Source organism: Barbus barbus (genome assembly GCF_936440315.1).
Source record: "Barbus barbus genome assembly, chromosome: 24".
NCBI classification, from domain to species: domain Eukaryota; kingdom Metazoa; phylum Chordata; class Actinopteri; order Cypriniformes; family Cyprinidae; genus Barbus; species Barbus barbus.
In genome coordinates this window covers 16705786-16729974 of record NC_136752.1, presented here as the reverse complement: position 1 = coordinate 16729974, position 24189 = coordinate 16705786, and the positions used below count along the sequence as shown (strand labels likewise).

The 24189-nt window shown below is 37.0% G+C and overlaps 3 protein-coding genes across 6 annotated transcripts in view; 2 read left to right on the top strand and 1 right to left on the bottom strand.

Annotated features, from left to right (window-relative positions):
• Positions 1-324: 324 nt before the first annotated feature.
• Positions 325-2605, bottom strand: LOC306843899 (syntaxin-11-like). Of its 2 annotated transcripts, XM_079375605.1 has the most exons (4): positions 2502-2573; positions 2048-2114; positions 1884-1957; positions 331-1762 (listed from the first exon to the last, which is right to left on the bottom strand). In XM_079375605.1, exon 4 carries the CDS (start codon positions 1755-1757, stop codon positions 870-872), a length of 888 nt encoding a protein of 295 aa, XP_079231731.1. In that variant the 5' UTR covers positions 1758-1762; positions 1884-1957; positions 2048-2114; positions 2502-2573; the 3' UTR covers positions 331-869. The 2 variants fall into 2 exon arrangements, with proteins under 2 accessions (XP_079231732.1, XP_079231731.1); XM_079375606.1 differs by lacking the exons at positions 1884-1957; positions 2048-2114 and having other exon boundaries at positions 325-1762; positions 2502-2605.
• Positions 2606-3345: 740 nt separating this feature from the next.
• LOC306843798 (syntaxin-11-like) lies at positions 3346-5764 on the top strand. Of its 2 annotated transcripts, none has more exons than XM_079375472.1 (2): positions 3346-3398; positions 4073-5764. In XM_079375472.1, the coding sequence occupies exon 2, from the start codon at positions 4088-4090 to the stop codon at positions 4961-4963; it is 876 nt and encodes a 291-aa protein (XP_079231598.1). In that variant the 5' UTR covers positions 3346-3398; positions 4073-4087; the 3' UTR covers positions 4964-5764. The 2 variants fall into 2 exon arrangements, with proteins under 2 accessions (XP_079231598.1, XP_079231597.1); XM_079375471.1 differs by having other exon boundaries at positions 3346-3499.
• A 1303-nt stretch (positions 5765-7067) lies between these two features.
• LOC306843591 (monofunctional C1-tetrahydrofolate synthase, mitochondrial-like) overlaps positions 7068-24189 on the top strand; it is a 39868-nt gene continuing 22746 nt past the window's right edge. The window contains exons 1-16 of one of the 2 annotated variants that reach the window (XM_079375129.1): positions 7068-7462; positions 9030-9114; positions 9221-9271; positions 9443-9496; positions 9575-9699; positions 10015-10115; positions 14861-14997; positions 15146-15257; positions 15668-15750; positions 16569-16666; positions 16791-16964; positions 18246-18382; positions 20572-20618; positions 21089-21196; positions 21376-21450; positions 22409-22511. In XM_079375129.1, coding sequence (XP_079231255.1) covers positions 7224-7462; positions 9030-9114; positions 9221-9271; positions 9443-9496; positions 9575-9699; positions 10015-10115; positions 14861-14997; positions 15146-15257; positions 15668-15750; positions 16569-16666; positions 16791-16964; positions 18246-18382; positions 20572-20618; positions 21089-21196; positions 21376-21450; positions 22409-22511 — 1729 coding nt within the window. In that variant the 5' untranslated portion in view covers positions 7068-7223. Of the gene's footprint in view, positions 7463-9029; positions 9115-9220; positions 9272-9442; positions 9497-9574; positions 9700-10014; positions 10116-14860; positions 14998-15145; positions 15258-15667; positions 15751-16568; positions 16667-16790; positions 16965-17973; positions 18383-20571; positions 20619-21088; positions 21197-21375; positions 21451-22408; positions 22512-24189 lie in introns of both variants that reach the window. The other variant, XM_079375130.1, reaches the window with a different exon arrangement.

Genomic DNA, 24189 nt, shown 5'->3' with positions numbered 1-24189 from the left:
ACTAAAAACAAAGTGAAAATGTTTTATTCATGGTCTCTCAGTAATTTCCCTGTTGTTTCATGGGTAAGAAAATCCATTGTGTACAAAAAGGTGAAAAGAATTTGTTGATGATATTGTATATATCCAGTTGACTCATAAAGATGAAAAAATAGCCTTATGTATTAAAAATAATTCATTAAAGATTTGTAATGTATTGTTGGCCTACCTATCAACAAGAATATTTTCTGATAATCCAGTGTACTAATTCCATTTGAAATATCATAAAGACCCAAACATTTTGCTACATGCAATTAATTTAATAATAAAGACAAAGCAAGCAAGAATTATATAAGATATTTTATTTAGCTGATATTGCTTCAGAAAAACTAATTGGCTGAAAAAACAGTGATCAACTTGCAATGAAAATATAGCAAAACATGGCAAATGCTTCATATTCCGGATTATTTAATGTAAAAGGCTCTAGAAAGTGCATATTCTGCATTAGAATGATGAAAGATATAATAATGTAAATTATGTTAATAAATTATAGCCTATGCATATGTTGCAATATTACACAATTTCTAGCAATTACAGTATATGTTTACAAGTTTCAAACTGCTAATGAAAAGGCATTTTTATGAAGGCAAATAGCAAGGACTGTGTGTTGTGAAGTTGTGAAGACTGTCTTTCTTTGGTTTGTTTTAGTTATTTAATTTGCTCTCATATGTTATTGTTCACTTCAGTAGCATCAAGTTTAATGATCGCTCAGAGAGCTTAGTTTTGGAAAACTGGTCCTTTTGCCTACATATCTCTGGCTACCCATTTTTAAAATGATAAACTGAAAAACAAAAGTCCCCCCCAATGCACAAGTCCTCACTGATCAAAATCACTCAAGATTTAGCACATGGAAAGCATCCACAGAACATTTTCTTGAATGGGTTGTTTTTGTCATGTCTCTTGGCCTGTCCCAGTTTCATAAGGACTTCACCAAGCATAGCATCTGTTTTCTGAACATTGTTTAAGATGTAGTCTGTCATGGGTCCTTGTTCCTCTACAAGCATAGCCACATCCATGAACACTTCATGAAGGCTCTGCAGTCGACTTTCTAAATCCAGCAGGTCGCGATGTCGGCTCTCAATCTGGTTGAGCGCCGAACGAGCCGTTTTCCCTTCTGACATGACGTTATCGTTGAAGATGTTCCACTGACCATTCTCCAGCATCTCCTCGATCTGGTCACCTGTCACCTCTCGGCCCACAATCTCCATTTGCCTTTGAATATGACGCTTGCACGATTCTTTGTGATCCATCTCAGCATCATTGTACTCTGTCATTGCGTCTCGGAAGTTGTTGCTTAGGGTGGCGTACTGTGTTCTGGCGATTCTCGCCACAGCTGAGTTGATGCCGTTCTCCTCTTCAAGCTCTTTGGCGTGGGCGTCCATTTTTTGTAGACGTGCCAGAACGTCCTGTCCACGGGTCTTGATGTCTCCTACGATGACATTGGCATCCTGCTTCACGTGAGATGTACGAGTCGGTTCGCTAAGTATACGTGTGTTTTGGTCCCTGAGACGCTTCACCTCCAGGCGGATGAGATGAATCTCACGTCTTGTGTCTTGAGCCTCATCGAGCACAGAGTCCATCTCATCACTGTTGTCAAAAATGACTGCCTGTTGGCTGAAATCCTCCTCCAGGTCCACATTGCTGAAAGAGTCTGATTTCACCTCCTCTAGCTGGCTGTTAGACTCTGAAATGGTCTGAAGATGATCCAATCTGTCCCTCATGATTGCTAGAGGGGAGAATGAATGGAAAAGGACACTCAGTGCCACCAGAAGTGATAGGAAATATGTGATCTGATGTAGGCTAAACAATCTAAATCAATATAGCATAATGATAACGTTCATATTTACATTGTTATCCCTCATGTAGTCCTTGTTTTCAAGAATAAAATCATTTTCATTCCTTGTGTACCTTCTGAAACTGACTGTAAAAGGGGGAGATAATACTTCCTTATCAACACTGAAAAAGTCTAACAAGCTCATCTGTGAAACTATTTCTGGCTGGTGTCACTCACCAAACAAGTTTGAATGGATTCAATTGATAGTTCAGCTTTGTTTCTTCACATATGGTGTTTTCAATTACTATGAAAAGTATAAATAATAAATTAATATATCGTCTCCCAGCTAAAAATATCCTACTTTATTCAAACAACAAAAGCTTTACAATTTACAAGATAAATGCATAAACCTGTCTCTTCCAACTTCTCAAAAATCAGAACTTTGAAGATTTAAAGATTAAGTTTCTCAAGCCAGCATTTTACTATTTGTTTCATTATAAAACAATGTTGTATAAGCTATATTTTCAAGCATTTTAAATTTTTACACTGACAACATTCGAACGAATATATTTAGACCTATTATAGGAATAGCCTAATTATCCATAAATCCTTAAAGTAGAAGTGATGAGCTGAAAAAAAAAGATGAAAAGAAAGAAGGAAACTCCTTGGTATTTACTACAAAGTACATTACCCTGTCTTTTTGTCCAAAATTACGACCACGTCTGCCGATATGTTATCTCAAGGCTGCAGCTCCATCCTCACTGCACTGCATGGTGCAGCTGTCATTTAATGGGTGGGGGGGAGGAATGCGCGTTCCAGGGCGTAACTTTGCCGCCAAACCTGTTTGCTGAATAGAATGTCAGACGTGCGTCTCAGCGACACTTCACATAATCTCTGTTTTGCGAAATGGGACCGAGTACGATGCTTTCTTCATGTCTTCCATGTCGTGTAATACATTTAATAAAAAATTGTGAAGCCTAATATTGGGCCCTGGCATATGCACAGATGTTAGCAGAGACAAGGATTCAAACGTTTGAGCAACTTCGAGTTTTAATTTACTGAGTGGAAATAGATTATAGTTGACAGAAAGTAGATGATTCGCCTGTATAAGAAATTAAACTGAAATCTTCTTCACTAAAAAAAATATATAACAGAAAACCAAATATTTTCTTCTAATAAATATAATTAATTGTAATAATTCATTAAATTATTAGTCTATAATAACCAACTGGTCGGATAATGTACATATTGGTTGTTTATACTATATATGTTTTGATTTGTCTTCTGTTTTCTTCTCTGCCTTTCTAAATCAATCTGTCTATCCTCTGTCAGCACGACCAGCGCAGTTGCAGTAGCCTACATCCATAAACACTGACAAAATAAAATAAAATATGCGTTTGGTTTATTTATAATAAAAAAAAGAACATTGAGTACACATCTTCCCTCAGCGCTATCGCATCTGAAGTGTCTCATCTCTGTTGCCCCTGTCGGACACACCTGACTGATCTCTTCACACCTGACTTGGGGCGGGGTCTGTGTGTTACGTCATCACTAACACGTGGTGTTGGACAGGAAGAGGTGAAATTAGGTAAATGTTATTTTTATTCTTCTTGGACAGGTAATAGCGTGATTTTCGTAACCTGCAAAGCGGATTTTGCAAGGAGCGTACAGAGAAGGACATAATTTAAGGTAGGCCACAATGATAATATTGCTCAAAGTAGAGTAGCCTATTTGTGTTGCCAAGCATTAAACGTACGTCAGGTTTAATTTAAAAGTTTAAAACCTTTTCTCCACTGATGCGATGCCTATATCAAGAATGATTGTACGTGTTTGGGATAATATTTGGCTGACGCTTTTTTATGTAGCTACTAAATCAATAAACTCTTTTTTTTATTATTGAGTATAAATAAATACAATTAATAAAAATGCGGTTTTTGCCTTCTGTTCAAATTATATAAAATGCATAATCATGAGATAGAGTCTAATAGAATACGTAATGAGAGTAAAAGAAAGCTTTTATTTTTAAACGTGGACTTACAAACAAGTCAGTCTTGTCTGACAAGTTTTTAGCGACACAAGTGTACTTTTCCACAAGTCAGACATTCTGACGTGTGAGTTACATCTAACAACAAATATTCGGTTTTCTAGAGCTGTTTTTTGTTGTTACCCATATATAGACTACTGTATATTTTACTGACTGCTGTTTTATGTGTGTTCGCTTTGTAATGAATTTATAGACCAAATATGTTTTAAACTTTTCAGTTCAGTATTCCGGTCATGAGGGACAGACTTGGACATCTCCAGGCAGTATCACTGTCTATTGACACAGCAGCAGACCATGAAACTGCCCAAGCTCTCTCTCCATCAGAAAACACAGACTATGATGACCCTCCTCAGGACCCCAGCACCAACCCTGACATGGAAGCTGTCTTTGACGAGGCACAGGAGGCTCGCCGTCAGATTCAGTACATCCGCCTGGAAGTTAAGCGTCTTGGGGAGCAAAACTCACATATTTTTACAGGCACAGTCTCCTCTAGTGCTTATAATACCTGTGACTCTAATGCTATTGCAGCTGACATCAAAACTCGTGGACAGGAGATGCTCGTGCACCTTCGCAAGATGGATTCCCACAGTAAAGAGTTAGAGGAAAAGTATGGCGTCAATTCACCGGTGACGAGAATCGCCCAAACACAGTATGCCAGCATAAGCAACAGTTTCCGTGATGCCATGGTGGAGTACAATGATGCTGAGATGAGCCATAGGGAGTACTGCAAGGCGTATATTCAACGGCAGATGGAGATTGTGGGCCGAGAGGTCACAGGTGACCAGATCGAAGAGATGTTGGAAAGCAGTCAGTGGAACGTCTTCAGTGAGAACATGGTTTCAGAAGGTAAAACGGCACAGTCTGCACTCATCCAGATCGAGAGCCGACATACAGAACTGCTACAGCTAGAGAGACGCATTCAGAGCCTTCATGAGGTTTTTCTGGATGTGGCCATGTTAGTAGAAGAGCAGAGTTCAATGATAGACTACATTCACACCAATGTTCAGTCAACTGAGATGGAGGTCAGGGACGTCCTTGTGAAGTTGGAGCGAGCCAAGAGACATGATAGGAGCAATCCGTTTAAGAAAATGTTCTTCTGGAAACGATGACATGGACCCAGATATCAAAAAATACATACAAAGTGATCAGCTTTTTTGTTTGTTATATATTTTTGATCCTATACCTTATTTTTGCAAATTTATATTCATCTTCTGAAGAAAAATACACTAAATAGACTTCACGCTGAAAATAATCTGTCGGTGTTATATATATTTCAGTAGTTTGTGTGTGTGTGTGGGGGGGGTGGATTGAAACCAGAAGTATCTCAAATATTTACATTTTGTTTATTATAAACGTGCATTTTTACAGCTTGCAGTTGTGGCAAATAACTAATTTTGTGCCTTTGGAGATTTGGAAATCCTTTTTTCTGTGGTTTGCACTTCAAGTGTTTATTCTTACGTAAAATATATCTTTTCAATATAACTGTACATTTTTTAGATAATAAGTTAGGTATTGGATGGTGGTTAGTTGTAATGGATCCAACTATTTCATGTGTACACAGATCTTTTATCAGCTGTATCTCATTTGGTGTGCATTCATTCAAAGTTTTGTAGCATATGTCATAAATTAGAGTTAATTTTGTTACCTTAATTAGATCCCATGTGCCTACCTCGTGTGACACGTGATATCCCCTGCTCACAACTATTAAAATAACACATGCCAGGATACAAAAAACTTTTCTTACTATATGGTAAAGTTGCTAAAAGGACGTTACTTTATATATATAATATAATACTTTAAAATTTTGTTCCAGGGACAACTGTGTTATGTGATGCATAATAAACATGGAATAAACAGGAAGATGTAATGTAAATTCTGTTGATTCACCAATACACTTCCGTTCAAAGGTTTGGGGTCAGACTTATTTTTTGAAAGACATTAATACTTTTATTAAGCAATGATGCATTATATTAATCAAAGGTAACATAAACACATAAATACATAATTGTTTAAAAGATTTTATTTCCAATAAATGCTTTTTTTTTACTTTATACTTATCAAAGAATATTTAAAAAAATGTATTGCGGTTTCCACAAAATATTAAGCAGCACAACTGTTTTCTAGATTGATAATAAGAAATGTTTCTTGAGCAGAAAATCAGCATGTTATAATGATTTCTGAAAGATCGTGTGACACTTTAAACCTTTACTTTAGACACTTTAGACCATTACCTTGTGTAATGGCTGCTGAAAATTCATCTTTTCCATCTCAGGAAAAAATACATTTGGGTAACACTTTATTTTAAGGTGTCTGTTATACATGTTACATGTACTTACTATTATTATAACAATTAATTATGCATAATTACGTGCAAGTAACCCTAAACTAAATCATAATCCTAACACTAACCATATAGTAAGTCAAGTCAAGTCTGCTTTATTGTCAATTCTTCCACATACATACGGCACATACATACAGAGAATTGAAATTGTGTTACTCTCAGACCCTTGGTGCATACAGTTAACATCTAAGACACTGACAGTAGACGTTGAAATACAGATAAATACAGTTTAAACATATGCACATACAACTATACAGATATACAAATGAGGACATTGTAGAATAATAAAGAAAGAGATAGATAAAGTGGCATAAGGCACATGGCAGATAGAGTGCAAACCAGTTAAATAAAACAAAACTGCACTAAGTGCATGTACAGTAGTTCATTAATATTACTCACTCAGTACTTAAATGTATAATTACACTGTAACAAAGACACCTTAAAATAAAGTGTAACCTACATTTGAAAATATATTAAATAGAAAACAAAGACTCCAGACTTTTTAATAGTGTACAGGCTGCTGTAGTTTAGACTCAAACTTGCAAACACAAAGCTCACATGAAAGTGTCTGCTGGATCTGGATAGGTCAATTCACAGTGCTGTTCATACTTAAGTCGTTATGCTATATTATGCTACCTTTAATCATTCTGAATGATCGAAAAGTCATGATTTGCTGACCTCTAACTGATAGGCTGAATTTCTTGTCAACAAAATGTATTGAAACAACAAAACATTTTATTTTATTAAATATATATATATATATATACTAATTTGTAATACGGATTTGTAAAGAGAGAGAAAATAAGGTTACGAAAAGAGTTACCCAATGCGATGTGAGTCATTTGTCTTGCTCAGACTTGTAATAATTATTCAGACGCTTCCTCCTTGGCTTCAGTGCGCGCGCTCGCGTAGTCCCTCTGTCAGGCACGCGCTAGTCCTGCTCTGTTCGAGGTCACCTGAGCATCAGACAAGACACCTATCTGCTTCCAGAGACACCCCAGACCTGGTGGACGTTTTCTAGCGGAAAGATGAGACTGTCGGTCGCTTTTCGCCATGCACATCGGAGCCACGCCAGCATACGACGATCACGAGCGGGTGTCAAAGTTTTAAACTCGGAGAAAAGATTCATAACGTTACCTGATAACAGCGCGGTTTCTTATGCATGGGTTCGGGAAGCTAGTTCGACCAGCGGCACAAGTGAAACGGTAACGAGTTTTAAAAGTCATCCACGAAAAAACGATGGACCGGTGTATGAAAGTGATGTTTGGTAAGAATAAAACACACGCTTTTAAGTCTCTAAACCTGAATGCGACAACTTCATTTTCTAAAACACGCTGAATGACTTTTGGGATTGTTACAGTTTGGTTCTGTATTGACTAAAACATATTTTGTCTTGGCTTTGATTTGTTTCCACGTGCTACCAGTGTTTGGGCGCCAGCTGATGTAACTTCTGCCTCCCATTAGTTTTCGGCTATACACCCTTTTTAATAGGAACTGCGTTGTGTGCTAATTCAGCTGCATATTAACATCGTGTTACTGTATGCATTCACGTTTTCTAACAGAAAGTGACTTTTGTTTTAACTAAGGTTGGAAACATGTCGTTATTTGTAGGTCAGTGTTACACTGAATGTCCTCATTTATCCCGCTCCCCTGGTGGGCGATCACGATACTGACTTTATTTACAGATTCATACAGTCACTATGCGTAATATCGGATTTTGCTACATTTAAAACAGGGGAAGATTATTTTTTAAAAGACAGGGGAGTATTGTAACACAGGTTGAGTTATAACACCATTTTTAAAAATATATTGCTACACCAGTGAAATCTCTGTGACGACCATCTCCAGTGTGGCATGTTGTAAGACTATAGAAGTAGAATAGCAATATAAAGAATTTACAGGACAGCTTGTTTAATTAATTGTAATAAAGCTTTCTAAAAACTGAGTTACACTAATTAAACACTAGTTACAACAGTCTTCCCGGAAAGTCTTTAACAGATGGAAACTGTGTGGAACTTGTGTATCATTGCCCAATCAAACCCCACAAGTGACACCTATGCATCTTTTTGATGTCTGTAAACAGAGACAAAGGTCAGGTATCTGCTACAGAGGGTTAAAATGATCACTAAAGATGCCTTTGCAGCCAGCCTTACACAGGATGCTTACAGTGATGCAATAAACTCCACGATAACACAAGATAAGTTTATCTGCTGCTAGTCAAAATGTGTTAGCCAACCTGCTTAAAATTATTATAATCAACTGAGCGAATAAGTCTGATTACTATTTATTTATTTTGCCTTTATTGCTTTCTGTCATAGTTAAAAACAAGACACAGGCACAGGAAGAGCTTGTGTTTAAGTGTTAAGAGAGGTTGAAGATCTTCTTGGCTGTGGATGTAAAAAAAACATTTCTTTTAGGTCATATTAGCAATCAATGTGTTACTAATGATACACGTTTCGGTCTTAAGCTTGCAGCTAATGCTTTGTTTTTATCAGAGGTTCAAAGTCTGTGTTTCAGAGACTAAAAACTAAAAAACTTTGACAGAACAGGCAAAATGATGGAGTGCTGTTTAAAGCATGGTCAAAATTTATTTTTGCCTACATAGCAGTTAGGAATCGATAACCGAGTTGTTTAAAAGGTGTATCAGCTCCATGAGCTTGATAAGTAAAAAAACAAACAAAAAAAAACTAATGTTGTACTAATTGGATGTGTCTTATGTTCGTTAATTTTTGTTCTCTTAGTGGAAGTTAATGAACACGCATAATATTACTTTTGATCAAATATTCTGTGTGCTTCATTGTTAAATATGCACTCTGTGTCCATCTCATTTACAGTGACATTATTCAGAGGAGCAGAGAGGAGCTCAAAGCTATCAGAGAAACCAACCCAGGCCTCAAACCTACACTGGCTATCATACAGGTGTGTCTTTGTGTTTAGATACAGAGTTGGAGAGCACTTGTGTGTATCTGTTGCTATTTGAATGAATCTCAGACACTAAAAGCTGGTTTGCTTTTACTTGTGATAGGCTGGTGAAGATGACGGTTTGCTGGAGGTGAATAAGAAGATGGCTGGAAAGGTATAACAGTTTGTCTTCCCATCTGTTCAGCATACAATAAATAAATGGGTGCAAGTAACACAAATCTTTACATTATATTTTAGTAGATGTTTTGCTATTGATAAGATGAATGGGGATGCATATTAATAGCTTATACAGTGTTATATACCCGCTGATTTTGTATCCACACAGATCGGCTTGAATGTTATGCAGATTTGTCTTCCACGCCAGTGCACAGAGGAAGAGGTCAGTGATTCTGCAATTTCTGAAAAGCAAATTAGATTAGTTTTTTTGAATAAACAAACTATCCTCTTTATCCTGCAGGTGATTGAGGAGATCTTGAGATTAAATGAGGATTCTCGTGTTCATGGCATTTTTTTACACCTTCCTCGGTCCTTCCTCTCCAAAAGTGTCCGTAATGCCATCAAGCCACAGAAAGATATGGATGGGTAAGCTAGAGTTTTTTGGTTATATTCATATGTGTAACCAAAAATAACTTTTTGCCATAAGTGCCAATGGTGGTTGATTTGAGAATTTTCTAGCTATGAATATTTCCCATCTGCCATGATATCGTATGGTATATATTAAAATTATTTTATTCTTATAACAGGGAAGTCATTGGGAAACTATTCATTGTTGGATACTTTTAAATGTATTATAGATACATTTACTTTAATTGAATAAAGTATAACAAGAAGTGTAATTTTGGGGTAGAAACTGAATGTTTTCCACACAAAGTCACATAGGCCTCTATGTGTTTGCAGGGTCTCTGATCTTAATGTTGGCCATGTGGTGTTGGGGGATCAGAGAGATGGCTTTGCTTCACCTGTAGCTGAAGCTGTGCTGGAGATGCTTGCCAGGCACGGTGTGTATCTGTTTGTTCATGAATTTCGGCATACGTTATTACATTTGCATTCAAAAGGTGAAATGTTTCATAAACACTGCTAATTATACTGAATGGAGTACTAAACAAATATCCATATTTATATGGACCATTCTACAGAATTAGTGCAAACTGCTGTCCCACAACAAAAAAACACATTTAAAAAGCATTTAAGTATTCAAATCTTAGATGTTTATTAAGATCCTTCTAGGGGTGTGCGATATCGTCTGCGATAATATCGTAATTGTTGTTTTAACATTGTGCAATTTGACAATGTCGAGTATTTTGCAAAAACCAAACAAATCACCTATGGAGTGCACGTATACATTAGCCTACGTGGTGATGAAGCGGGTTAAACAGTGCACGTGCCCATTTACAGTGTGTTCTTTCACTGCATGATTCAGTCTATTAAAATGCATTAAAAATGATCGCAAAATTCAAGATATGGGGCAGAAAATGTATACATTTACGTTTCATATAGTTAAAATCACACGAAGAGTGCCGTTTTTTCTTCAAAAATAAGCATGATTACAAATGTAATATTGATTTTAAACAACAGTTCAATAAACAAAAATGTAATATTAAGAGACTTACATTTTAGACACCATATTGCCTGTTTTTTCTCCATTTTGCCGACAAAAAATAATTCCAAACAGCACTGTTTTGCGTCTCTGAGCTTTGTTAGTGCTTTGTTCCTAGTTCCTTTTGTTAGTGCTTACCGTTAAATGATTCGATTCATTCACAATGACTCACTTATTATCAGTGACTTTCTGCCACTTTCTGGTGGTTTTAATTTCACATTTAAAGTCTATTTTCATTTTTGAAATAATTTTAAATATCAGTATTCCGTGTTTTATGTTTAAAATAGTGCTGCCAAAATTAGCACGTTAACGCAGGCGATTAATGTTTTCAGATTAAAGCGTTAAAATTATTTAACGCAGGGGTGGAGCCTAGGGTTGGCCACCCCACTCATAACTGCTGTTTCTGTCTGTTTTTTTTCTTGAGAAGAAGTGCATTTATTCAGTCGCAAACCATCTTTACGAGCACATCAAACAGGAGACGTTTCAGATACTCGCTCCAGCTTCACTTCAGCAGCAGGTGCGAGTCAAGCGAGCGCGGAAACCGGCACGCTGTAGCCTGTATCAATTCATATCAAAGCGTGGAATAAACTACGTGCATTCAATGTGGTGGTCAGTTAAGGCATGAAGTTACCAAAAAGGCGATTAAAACAACATGCCTTAAAACTGTGCGTGCATGTAATATGTTATAATCTATATGAGTTACATTAAGAACATGTCTCTGAAATGGTTTTCAAAACTGTCCTGGAGCATCCCAACACTGTCTCCCTCATCTAACACACCCGATTCAACTCGTCAGCTCATTAGTAGAGACTGAAATGGGTCAGAAAAGGTAGAGTTGAGAGAAAATGCGATGCGTGTCAGATCCGCGTCACGTTCAGCAGCAGCTCTTAAAGAAATAGCAGCCATAACAACCTAATAACCAGCTGCTGTGATGTCTGTTCATCAAGAATAAAAGAAAAAAAGAGGAAATCAATAACTTTTATATAGCTGTAAGTATTTATCTGTATTTAGTTTAGAATTTAGTGTTTGAAAACTTTATTAAATTTCTGTATATTTCTGTTGAGGGGCACTGGTAGCTTAGCTAAACATAGCATTTATTATAATTGGTTTATGTGAAGTTTGTTTTAAGTTAAGTTCACTTAAATTAGAAGTTATTTTTAAAGTCTAATAAATGTTAAAATTGATAGCTTTTAATTATAATGTAATGTTTAATGACTATAGTCAATGGTTAAATATTAGGGGAATTGTTTTTATAGGGAAGTCAGTATTACTTGGTATCAGTGATACTGGCCTTCAGTCGCAAAAAAGCAAATATTAAAAATATGTTGTTTGTACATTAATTTGAAGATTGAATGTGAAATTATTGCAATATAAAAGTATATTTAAAAACTTTAATATTAGGTAGGATTAATCGCGGTTAATTTCGGAAAAATGTGCGATTAATTAGTTAATTTTTTTTAATCGATCGGCAGCACTAGTTTAAAATATCCAAAAATGATGCATTTGTAACTGGTTAAAGCACTCCATGTCCCTCTGAGCTGCATTAAATAGTGTGAACTAACCACACAGAATATGAAGAATATCAAAAACTGCAGCTGTCCCCGGTAGTCAGATATCAGCACAATAACACACTCTGCAAAATATCCTCTAATTATCGTTATCGAAAAAATCCCCAAAAATATTGAGATATTATTTTTTTCAATATCGCACACCCCCTAGATCCTTCTATTATCTATTGAAACCCACAATAATAGTTAAAATATTAGTAAGCCCTTTAAAGGCAGGTTAAGCGATTTCTGGAAGCCAATGTTGATATTTGAAATCACCAAAACAAACACGCCCCTATACCCCAAAAGGGTCTCGCCCCTATTTTGTCCGGTAATTCTGCAAAGAACAGCGTACTTGACAACGTCAATCAGCTCGCCTCGGCTACTGCAATCTTCCTCACTGTATTTACAGACGAAATATCAAACACCACTGCCTCTTTTCGTTTTCATTTAAACGTATTAATAGCTGCAGAAATGTAATTCAGGGAATGTACATACATTACAATGAAACTAAATATTATATTAAACATTGCCTGTTTTAATTTTAACATATTAATAGAACAGATAAAGACCAAAGATTACCTGTTAGATTTACCCAAAACGAATTATATCTTATGTTTAACCACTACAGAGATATCAGAGCCAGCTGCAAATTTCAGAAGGACTAGCCGAGGTTATGCTCCTCTCTTTGGGATGCATGAGCACTGAGCGCCCGGTGATCGCATGGAGCTCATGTCCCCGAAATCAGCGAAGCACATTTTCAAATAGGCGCTGTTTTTATAAATAAACAGCAGATTTGAGTTTTAAACAACTACATTCTCGCCTGAAATACACGCGTCCAGTGTAGGCAGACTTTAGCTGTTGCGGCACGGCACGTCCGGTATAGACACGGTGTTACTCACCTATAGAGAAGAAACAAAGCAACCTTGGTGTCCGATCACAGGCCTTCCGCTCATTGAGTTCTCTCCAGCGCTGGAAAGCTGATCCAATATTTACACAGGTCCTACTTCTTACCTTATCTGTCGCTCGGTTCGGCTGTTCCATATCATGAGTAGACACGCCCCTTACTGCTGATTGGCTACAAGTTTGTTTTGGTTCGACTCAGGTTTCTAAAACGTTTTTGAAAAATTACATACCCCACCTTTAATATATATAATTACATACCCCACCTTTAATATATATAAAATCATCATTCATTGGATACTTTCAGTTGGGAGGTGACTGTCCCATAGCCATTGAGCTAGGTTCAAAAGTATCTAAAATTGGCACTACCAAAACATTTTGTGGCGTTTTGGTAGTGACATCTTTGGTTTTTGGTTGTTATCCCATAGAATTGTCACTACCGAAACATGTCATCGTTTCGGTAGTAACAAAAGGGAACACGCAATCCTCATATTTGGGGGAAATAAATAATGTTTTTTTGTATTTTAGTATGTTTTAGTATGTGAGTTAAAATTCTGTAATGTTATGTGGTTGCTACCAAAGCATTACTGTCAAAAATGTGCCGTTACTACCGAAACATGTAAAGTATACTAAATTATCAACTAAGATGTTATGATAGTTTTTGGTTCAATGTATATTCAAACTAATCAATCCTTAACTTTGAAATCAGTATGATCAACCTATTGCCTTTTACAAAGAAAAATTGGATTGAAACTACAACAATTCTCATAAATTACACTTGAAACATTGTTAAAAATTTAATTATTGATTTACCTCTGAACAATTTTAATAAAATAGCCAAAAAATATATTTAAAATCTAGATGTAAGCAAAATCTTAATAGGTCAACATAACCCTTCTAATTAAATTATTATTACTGTGTTTCGGTAGTGACCAATTTGGGGAGAGGACAAATATTCCAAAACTTTATGAAAATACAATATGAGAATTAACTGCACAATTACTAGAAATGTGTACCTTGGATATTATACAATTTGCATAAATATTTTTTTGGGGGGAAAAATATAAATTTTTTCAAGATATTTCCAACTCTGACTTTGAACCAATTCTGTAGAATGGCCCATATATCAATATATTAAAAAATATCCTCCAAAGATGAATGTACACTACCTTTCAAAAGTATTTTTTTATGAATTTATTTCATTTATTTATAAATATTATTACAATATAAATGAGCTGTTTTCTATTTTAATATATTTTAAAATATTATTTATTCTTGAGATGGAAAGCTGAATTTTCAGCAGCCTTTACTTCATCATTCTATTATGCCGATTTGGTGTTCAAACCTTTATTATTGTAAATGTTGAAAACAGCTGTTCAGCTTAATATTTTTGTGGAAACCATGATCATTTTTCAGTATAAAGAAAGTTCAAAAGTACAGCTTTTATTTTAAATAGGATTTTTTTTGTAACATTATAAATGTCTTTGCTGTCAATTTTGATCAATGCGTGATTGCTCTATAAGTGTTCATTTCTGTCCAAAAATATCTTACTAACCTCAGATTTTAGAATGCTAGTATACTCTTTTCTTTTTTTTTTTTTCTTTTTTTTTGTAGCATAACGTAATGTTGAGTTTATGGTGAATTGATTAGAGCCAGTTTAAATATACAGTACTTACTTATTTTGTAACTCCTTTAGATGCCCCATTGATTGGTAAGATGGTAGTGCTGGTTGGTGTTGAGGGACCCCTGAAGGCAACGCTTCAATTTTTGTTGCAAAACAATGGCATGATGGTGCAGACCTGCCAGTGGAGCTCAAAGCACTTGCAAAAACAGGTAAATTGATAACTGGGAGATATTTATTTTTTCAGTTCAGTTGTAGGTGTAGTTTGCTATTTTCAGCAGCAGAGGGCAATGCTGCTTTGTTTCAAGAGGAACATCTGGATAAATCATATCACGCATACACTTTCTTTCTTTCTTTCAGGTCATGGATTCGGATATGGTGATTTTGTTGGAGACTGACCACAAGGGCCTCCCACCAACTTGGTTAAGACCGGGGGTGGCAGTCATCAACCTCAGCTCAGCCCTAATGGAAGGTATATTTCTTCAAAGTAAAGATGTTAAGCCTGGCATTCATTATAACAACTGATTTTTAACTTGAGGGATATATATGTTTTATGCTGTGCATAAAACATATATATCCCGCAACCCTTCTTTACTTGAGAAGAGCCATTTGAGAATCGAGGAAACTATTATAATTGTAGTACCATGGATGTGAAAGACAAGCATGTGATTCCTCTGAAGCCGATTAAGTCTGACACGCGGTTTTCTTCACCTTTCATTACCTGCCATCTCCAGGAGACCTTGATGGATATAGAGGCCCATGCTATTTCCTCCATAACCCACAAATTCCATTAGTGTGGGAGCATAATAAGACACCACTAATTGTATTTCCTTAGATGCTCAGTCCGGGCCAACTTTTCATACTTATGATCTTATTTCCTAGAACACCCTGACAGTTGGGAGCACAGGGCTGAAGCTGAATCTGGTGCAGGAATTGGGCCTCTAAGTGCTGCGCTAAGAATGCAGGTGAAAGGCCTGTTGTTGTTTCTTCCTTCTATTCAAGTCTTTAAAATAGGTTATTTATTTATTTTAAAAATAAGTTATTCAATAAATTTAATATAAAACCTTAAGAACCCATGGTTTACCATTTTAAAGATTCATTTAGAAAAAAAAGAATAGTTGGTTTATAAAAGTGCTTTTTTTTTTACTACACACACTACCATTCAAAAGTTGGGAATAAGTTTTAATTTTTTTAAAGGGGATCACCAAGGCTGCATTTATTTGATCAATAAATAAATAGTCAAATACATATAGTCAGTAATATTGTAAAATATTATTCCAATGTGAACCAATTGTTTTCAATTTGAATATATTTTAAAATGTAATTTATTCCTGGCATGGCAAAGCTGAATTTTCAGCAGCCATTACACCCTCAGAAATCCTTCTGTTATGCTGGTTTGAAAAACTGATCATCCTTACAGCAGAATTAAGTTTTGTTTGCATCATTGAAACATTAATTTGATTTGAATTTGATTGGTGCTCAAGAAACTATTATTATTATCATTGTTGAGAACAGTTGTGCTGCTTAATTCAATTAATAGAAAGTTAAAAATAAGTGCTTTTATTTGATATTGAAGTCTTTTGTAACATTATAAAAATCTTTCTCTTTTGATCAATTCGCTGTGTTTTGAATGGTAGTGTAATACCAAATCAAGTAGTTATTGCCTGTATGTTTTTTGTAGTATATATTTGTGCACCGTTTGTGTACATAATTATGCAATGAATGAAGTTGTCATTTTGAAGTGTTCACTGAGATGATTGTGGCTGTCGTTGCGATCTGCCAGCATGTAGTGAGGAGCAGCAGGAGGTGGATACAAGAACAGCAGTACCAGCCATGGAGGCTCCGCCCACTAAAACTCCAACCACTCTCACCTGTGCCTAGGTACGAGCAGCCTTGCCTTTTAGTTTCTACAGAAAATGCATCACTCAGACCTTTTCTTGTTCATTTGTGCACAGAGCTAATTGGTCTTTCCATCTTTCTTTTTGCATGTTTCTGTAACCCTCAGTGATATAGAGATCTCCAGGGCACAGACTCCCAAACCCATATCCCAGGTGGCTCAGGAGATTGGGCTGCTTCCAGAGGAACTGGAGGCCTACGGGAACACCAAAGCTAAAGTCCATTTGTCCCTCCTCAACCGACTCCAACATCAGCCTAATGGCAAATATGTCCTGGTGGCAGGGTGTGACATCAGTTTTTACTTTCATTGAAGTTTAGTTCATGTCATATTACTTATCTAAGGGTGTGTTTATGCTTGGAAGGTTTAGTTTGATTTGATTGGTTTGGTTTTTACTATTCAGTACAGGTGTTGGAACCAGCAGATCTTTGTTTGCATGCAAGAATTCCTGGCAGTATTTTTGACTCCTTTGCATATTTCATAAGCTTTTAGTGAGTTTTAAGCTGGTATAAATACCACTCTATATATGTACACACATGCAAGGAGCACAGTTAGTCTGAGCATGTTTTGGATATTTGGTAAGTTTTTTTTTTTTTTTTTTTTTTTTAAGGCTATCCAATCAGGTTATCGCCTTATCCTTATGCTTTTTGTTTTGTATCCTTAGATTCAGTCTTAAAAAATGAATGAATGCTAAGCGAACCAGGATTAAATGTATAATTTTCTTTTTTGGTTCAGACCAAAAAAACTAAGAGAACCAAAGTACAAGCGTGAACACACCCTGAAATGATACGATACGAAAGCAATTATACATATTTTTATTGAACAACGAAGTTGAACCAAAACTGTATCGACTTCTTAAAACCTGTTCAACAAATTATGTAAATTTGAAGACATTGGAAGCTTTTTCATCAGTTAATAGCAGATAGATTGATGACAGTAATTTTTGCATTGCAATAACTTAAATAAGAGAAATAGATTAAAGGCATCTAAGGAGAACTTCAGGTCAATGTTTGTATGTTTTCACGCTCACGTCCGTGTACATGTTGGTACTTTGCCTCTAAATTCCTAGAGAGAGTGATTGGTGGGCCCAGGGATCTTATCTACTGCTGGCTCTTGAACCCACCAGGAGCCTCCCTTTCATCCGTGTGTGTGAAGCGTGGCTCGGTCAGCTCCAAATGGGGCCCATGGTCTCTTTCATGTGTGTGGGGAATGCGCAGACCCCTGGCTTTATCAGCAGCCCCTTCCCTCTCCTTAATTCTACTTCTTTAAGTCCCGTTCTTTGTTCTGCCTACAGACGCTGTGAAGCAGCACTGCCCTCCCCACCCAGCCTACTCAATTACTGTCAGCCACTGGCATGCCTTTACTGCACTGCCAAAAGAGCCGCTTCACAAAGACTGAGAGAGAAGGAGGATGCTGATGGGGAGAGGGTTTGCCAGCAGTCTAATGTAGTGAGATCAGAGGGAAAATGAAAAGAGAAAGGCAGAAGGATGAATAGATGTACACAACCTTCTCCCTTTAAATGTGGGAAAGCATGTGTTGATGATGTTCTCGGTCTATGTTTTTCAGTATAACTCCCACCCCTCTGGGTGAGGGGAAGAGTACAGTGACCATAGGCCTTGTCCAGGCCCTCTCCGCTCATCTTAAGCTCAACTCTTTTGCTTGCCTGCGACAGCCTTCCCAGGGCCCAACGTTTGGCGTCAAAGGTGTGTTTTTGTGTGTATGCTTTAATATTGTAGTGTATAGATAACAATAAGTAACGTAACAACATTTCAAGGTATCACAGATGCACATCCTGAAGGTTGCTCCAAAATGTAGGCATTATATTTATGCAACTTTCTAAGATGCACTCATTTTAAGGAACTGTAACTTGTCCTTTGTAGAGTAGGCAATCCCAAAATGCCCTGCAGTGAGTTCAGTAAAACAAATAAATCCAAGATGGTGGAAAAGGAGAGAAATGTTAATATAAATGTATAAATATTGAAAAATAATTACAAATAAAATTAAACACAGTTAATTATTGAAATAAATAATGTAATAATTTAGATTTGAATTTATTGTAAATATGTTGTGTGTATATATACACACTGTATTTTTAAAATCAATTCATAATGTAATTTTATTATAATTACTCATATATACAGGTGCTGGTCATAAAATTAGAATATCATGAAAAAGTTGATTTATTTCAGTAATACCATTCAAAAAGTGAAACTTGTATATTAGATTCATTCATTACACACAGACTGATATATTTCAAATGTTTATTTCCTTTAATTTTGATGATTATAACTGACAACTAATGAAAGTCTCAAATTCAGTATCTCAGAAAATTAGAATATTGTGAAAATGTTCAATATTGAAGACCCCTGGTGCCACACTCTAATCAGCTAATTAACTCAAAACACCTGCAAAAGACTTTAAATGGTCTCTCAGTCTAGTTCTGTAGGCTACACAATCATGGGGAAGACTGCTGACTTGACAGTTGTCCAAAAGATGACCATTGACACCTTGCACAAGGAGGACAAGACACAAAAGGTCATTGCTAAAGAGGCTGGCTGTTCACAGAGCTCTGTGTCCAAGCACATTAATAGAGAGGCGAAGGGAAGGACAAGATGTGGTAGAAAAAAGTGTACAAGCAATAAGGATAACCGCACCCTGGAGAGGATTGTGAAAAAAAAAACATTCAAAAATGTGGGGGAGATTCACAAAGAGTGGACTGCAGCTTGAGTCAGTGCTTCAAGAACCATCACGCAGAGACGTATGCAAGACATGGGTTTCAGCTGTCGCATTCCTTGTGTCAAGCCACTCTTGAACAAGAGACAGCGTCAGAAGCGTCTTAACTGGACTGCTGCTGAGTGGTCCAAAGTTATGTTCTCTGATGAAAGTAAATTTTGCATTTCCTTTGGAAATCAAGGTCCCAGAGTCTGGAGGAAGAGAGGAGAGGCACATAATCCACGTTGGTTGAGGTCCAGTGTAAAGTTTCCACACTCATTGATGGTTTGGGGTGCCATGTCATCTGCTGGTGTTGGTCCATTGTGTTTTCTGAGGTCCAAGGTCGTCTACCAGGAAGTTTTAGAGCACTTCATGCTTCCTGCTTCACACTGCCAAAGCTACCAGTACCTGGTTTAAGGACCATGGTATCCCTGTTCTTGATTGGCCAGCAAACTCGCCTGACCTTAACCCCATAGAAAACCTATGGGGCATTGTGAAGAGGAAGATGCAATACGCCAGACCCAACAATTCAGAAGAGCTGAAGGCCACTATCAGAGCAACATGGGCTCTCATAACACCTGAGCAGTGCCACAGACTGATCGACTCCATGCCACGCCGCATTGCTGCAGTAATCCAGGCCAAAGGAGCCCCAACTAAATATTGAGTGCTGTACATGCTCATACTTTTCATGTTCATACTTTTCAGTTGGCCAACATTTCTAAAAATATTTTTTTTTGCATTGGTCTTAATTGATATTCTAATTTTCTGAGATACTGAATTTGGGACTTTCATTAGTTGTCAGTTATAATCATCAAAATTAAAGGAAATAAACATTTGAAATATATCAGTCTGTGTGTAATGAATTAATCTAATATACAAGTTTCACCTTTTGAATGGTATTACTGAAATAAATCAACTTTTTCATGATATTCTAATTTTATGACCAGCACCTGTATATATGTGTGTGTAATATATGCTTTTCATATATTTATTTATAGAGTTTCAAATCGGTCACTTGTAATGTTTTATGAAGTTGGGATGCTGCTCATTTAGGCAGTGCACTGCAAGGCAGTTCACTAGATTTTGGATCGATCTCATGTCTGGCTTTATCAGACGTATTGTCTTGTGTTTTCATTGCTGTGTGTTTGTCAGCCTGCTTCATTATTTTGTCTCCGTGCAGGAGGAGCGGCGGGTGGGGGATATGCGCAGGTCATTCCTATGGAGGAGGTGAGTGACTACAGACATCCTGTCTCCTGCTATCACAAAGCCCTTTCCCTAGTATGCCACAACTGATGACAGCCCTTAAAAAGAACTCACACAGCTATTGAGACCAAGTAAAATAAAGCGCAATGTCCAAAACTCTTGAGACCACTGGTGAAAATGCTGTGATTTTCTAATTGATATAGATTTTTTTTCTCATTACCAATAAATATTAGCATATAATTTTGAAAAATTTCAGTGGAAAATAACGGAATTCGGAATTTGTTATGATACGTCCAAGTAACACCATTCATGAAAATAATAAGGCTTTTTATTTCTAGTTTTATATTATGTTTTTAATCCCATATTTTCTCTGTTATCTCAGACTTTTGGACAACACTGAATGTGTTTGTGTGTATGTGTGAGAGCAGATACTGCCTTTATCAGAAGCTTCAGAAAACAGCTTACTCTCACTTTATTTATTTTTTTCCATTCAGTTTAATCTCCACCTCACAGGAGACATCCACGCTATAACCGCAGCCAATAATCTAGCGGCGGCAGCTATTGATGCCCGCATTCTCCATGAAGCTACTCAATCAGACAAGGTAAACAACTGTAATCATAATGTTTTGATTTCACACAGAGCGTTCTTCCTGGAATTTAATATTATGATTCATCAATAGTTAGTATGTCATTAAAGAGTATTCTTTCTGATTCTATAATTGCATATATCACTTCCTAATGCTTTAAGTATTCAGCTATTATTTGTTTTTGTGTCTGTTAGGCCCTGTACAGCAGACTAGTGCCATCTGTTAATGGCGTGAGATGTTTCTCTCCTATACAGATGGATCGCCTACAAGTAAGTCCTTTTGTACCTCTGACCTTTTTAACTTTTATTGCTTGTTAATACCATCATCATTTGACACAGAAGTTATTAGAGCTGTGGTTTTCAGCAAACTTCCAAGGGGGCCTCAAGATGACTTAAATAAGACAAAACGAGCATTAAAATAAACCAGAACTACTACATGATATGTCTTTCTTTAAAGCATCCCTTCAGTTTCATATTTTTTTTCGTTGAAGAGTCAGGGCTTCATTGCTCTTAGAAAGAAAAATTTTAAATGTGTGATTTTTGGACCTGGAAAATGTATTTTGGTGGCAATATATAGGACGCCATAGGACTCATCCAATTAAACGGGAACCCTGAAGAACATTCACCTCTTAAAACATCTGGAAAACAAAAAATGCGGAATCCACATTGTGGACAACAGGGAGGTAAAAAAATGTTGAGAAGATCTGCACTAGAACGTGTCGAAATTTGGAAGCAGTACATCAGATAACCAACAGGTGTCCTCATGCAGCTACTGCGAAAAAGGCTGTAATTCACAGCAAGTCTAGCTGTTGACGAGTTTCACTCTTTTTGTTGAAGTAAACAAGTCAAGTGTTGTGTTATGTTGGCTGTGACACAGATAAGCTGAGAGACTCCTCTAAACACAAACTGTTTATGTTTGCTCAGGACAGGCTGGGTTGACTTGCATTTTGGAAAGGCAAAGCTGGTAAATTTACAAGCGACGGCCAGTGATTCAGAGATAAATCTAATTAAAAAGAAAGTCTGAAAGATATTTATGATTGTACTGGGGCCTCCAATAGCAAAATATTTGCAATTTGGGAAAAATCTCCTAAATTATTCTTGAGTCAAGGCCAAAACTAACTGTAGTAATGAAAATGCTTTAATAGTAGGTTTGTTTCATATGAATTAACAGTTTTTTCATCATAATAATCTCTGCACTTGTATCTGTCTCTTCCTCAAATGTTTTCAGCGTCTTGGAATAAACAAATCTGACCCCAGTGACCTCACAACAGAAGAGGTCAGGGCATTTGTCCGTCTTGACCTTGACCCTGAGAAGGTCACATGGCAGAGAGGTAGGAGCTAGGAGCTTGAGCAATTTAGATTGCTTTACTGTTCTGCATATGGTACGTTCTTACAAGAATCCCTCAATGTCTGATGAGTAACAGAAAGAGATTTACAGATTGTGGTACAGGATATGTGATGCATATGACAGTGAGCTTAAGCATGCAGGATGATGACACAATATGTGGCCACTGTAATACTATTGCCACATTTGACTCTTCTGTTTGAATTGGCTAGTGGGAAAGCACTATATACTAGGCATGTCGTTACATCTGAGAGCAATTTTTGAGAACTAGTCCCTCTTGAACGCATGCAATAACGAGTCTACTCTTCACACGTGGAAGGCATGCCAAATGTAGACCTTCTGCTTTTGGTTATGGCACAGTGCCGTCTGATAGCTGCGATCACTGGGGGATGAGATTCAGCTGGATTGGGGTGTTTCCCGTTTTACTCGTGGCCGCATGGGAACATCTGTTGCCTTTAGTCCTACATTCAGAAGACAATGTTTCAGTGACTGATGGGATATTTACTCTGTCGGTTCAAAGGTGCACACTAAGATGAGGGGCCTGGAAGATTAAATACAGTTTTACATCTCTCTCCCGCTGTGAATGCAAATCTGTGTGTCTGAGAAGGTCTGACAATCCGTACAACTTTCTCAAAGGGACGTTCATTAATGTAATGTTTGAACCATTAAGGTTTCCCATGGTCCATTATGGGAAGATATCATTGTGAATAATGGTCCTCGGACTACATTATCATGGTCTTTCCTTGTTTATTAATCACTCTTCAGATTAAATGTTTTGGCTGTGGTGTATGTTATGCTGTACTTCATGTACACCGTGCTCTCACAGATGGATGAATTGAAACAGATACTCAAGAGGAATACGAGAGACAGCCAGAAAGCAGACTAAAATCGAGCGTCCCGTTAGTTCTGGCAGGGAATGTTAGTCAAGCTCGCGTCAGCTGACTCTCAGCTGATCCCCATCTACCTATATGAATACGACACCTATCTAAGCATCCATATATAAAGTCGTCAGTAATATCAGCAGTTTTTGCATTGCTCAGTAGCAAATTACCCTCCTCCATCCCCAACTCCTCCTCTGTCAGTCAGGATCCAGCCTTCTGATTCTCTTTTGAATCAGACAAATTCAAAAAGGTGTACATAAAATTACTGAACTTTTTAACAAATCTGCAATACTTTTGTTGGTTCTGTTCTGTTTACCATGGGAGGGTTATTGCTGCTCTCCCTGCTCTCATCCATGCTAGGCTGCATGGATGCGCAGGGAGTTCTTGCCCAGAACAGAACCATTCCTCCAATCCAAACTACATGCTAATTGTCAATCATCTTTGACGATAGTGTTCCTGACAGAACCACTGTTGTCATTTTTGTTGCCCGTGACATGTTTAAAATGAGGCTTATAATAATTGTTCTGTTTCTATGAGAAAATACCAGAGGGTTGAATTCTTTCCCTTCCAACTTCCTGGCCCTTAGGGAGTTGTGTTTGTGTCTCATACTGCACCCTCCTACATTCAGCTTGGCTGCAAGAAAAAAAAAAACACAAATGCAAAAAGTCTTTGAGGAATGCAAGCTTATTGCAAGGTTATGGTTTCGCTTGGCGTCCATCCCTCTGGGTCTCTTTAGGTCATTGGTTTTTGGGATTCATTAGATTGCCTCATACATCTCCTCAG

Bases quoted from the DNA above. Each gene is read 5' to 3' on its own strand.
- LOC306843899 (XM_079375606.1), bottom strand. From the start codon at position 1,757: ATGAGGGACAGATTGGATCATCTTCAGACCATTTCAGAGTCTAACAGC.
- LOC306843798 (XM_079375472.1), top strand. From the start codon at position 4,088: ATGAGGGACAGACTTGGACATCTCCAGGCAGTATCACTGTCTATTGAC.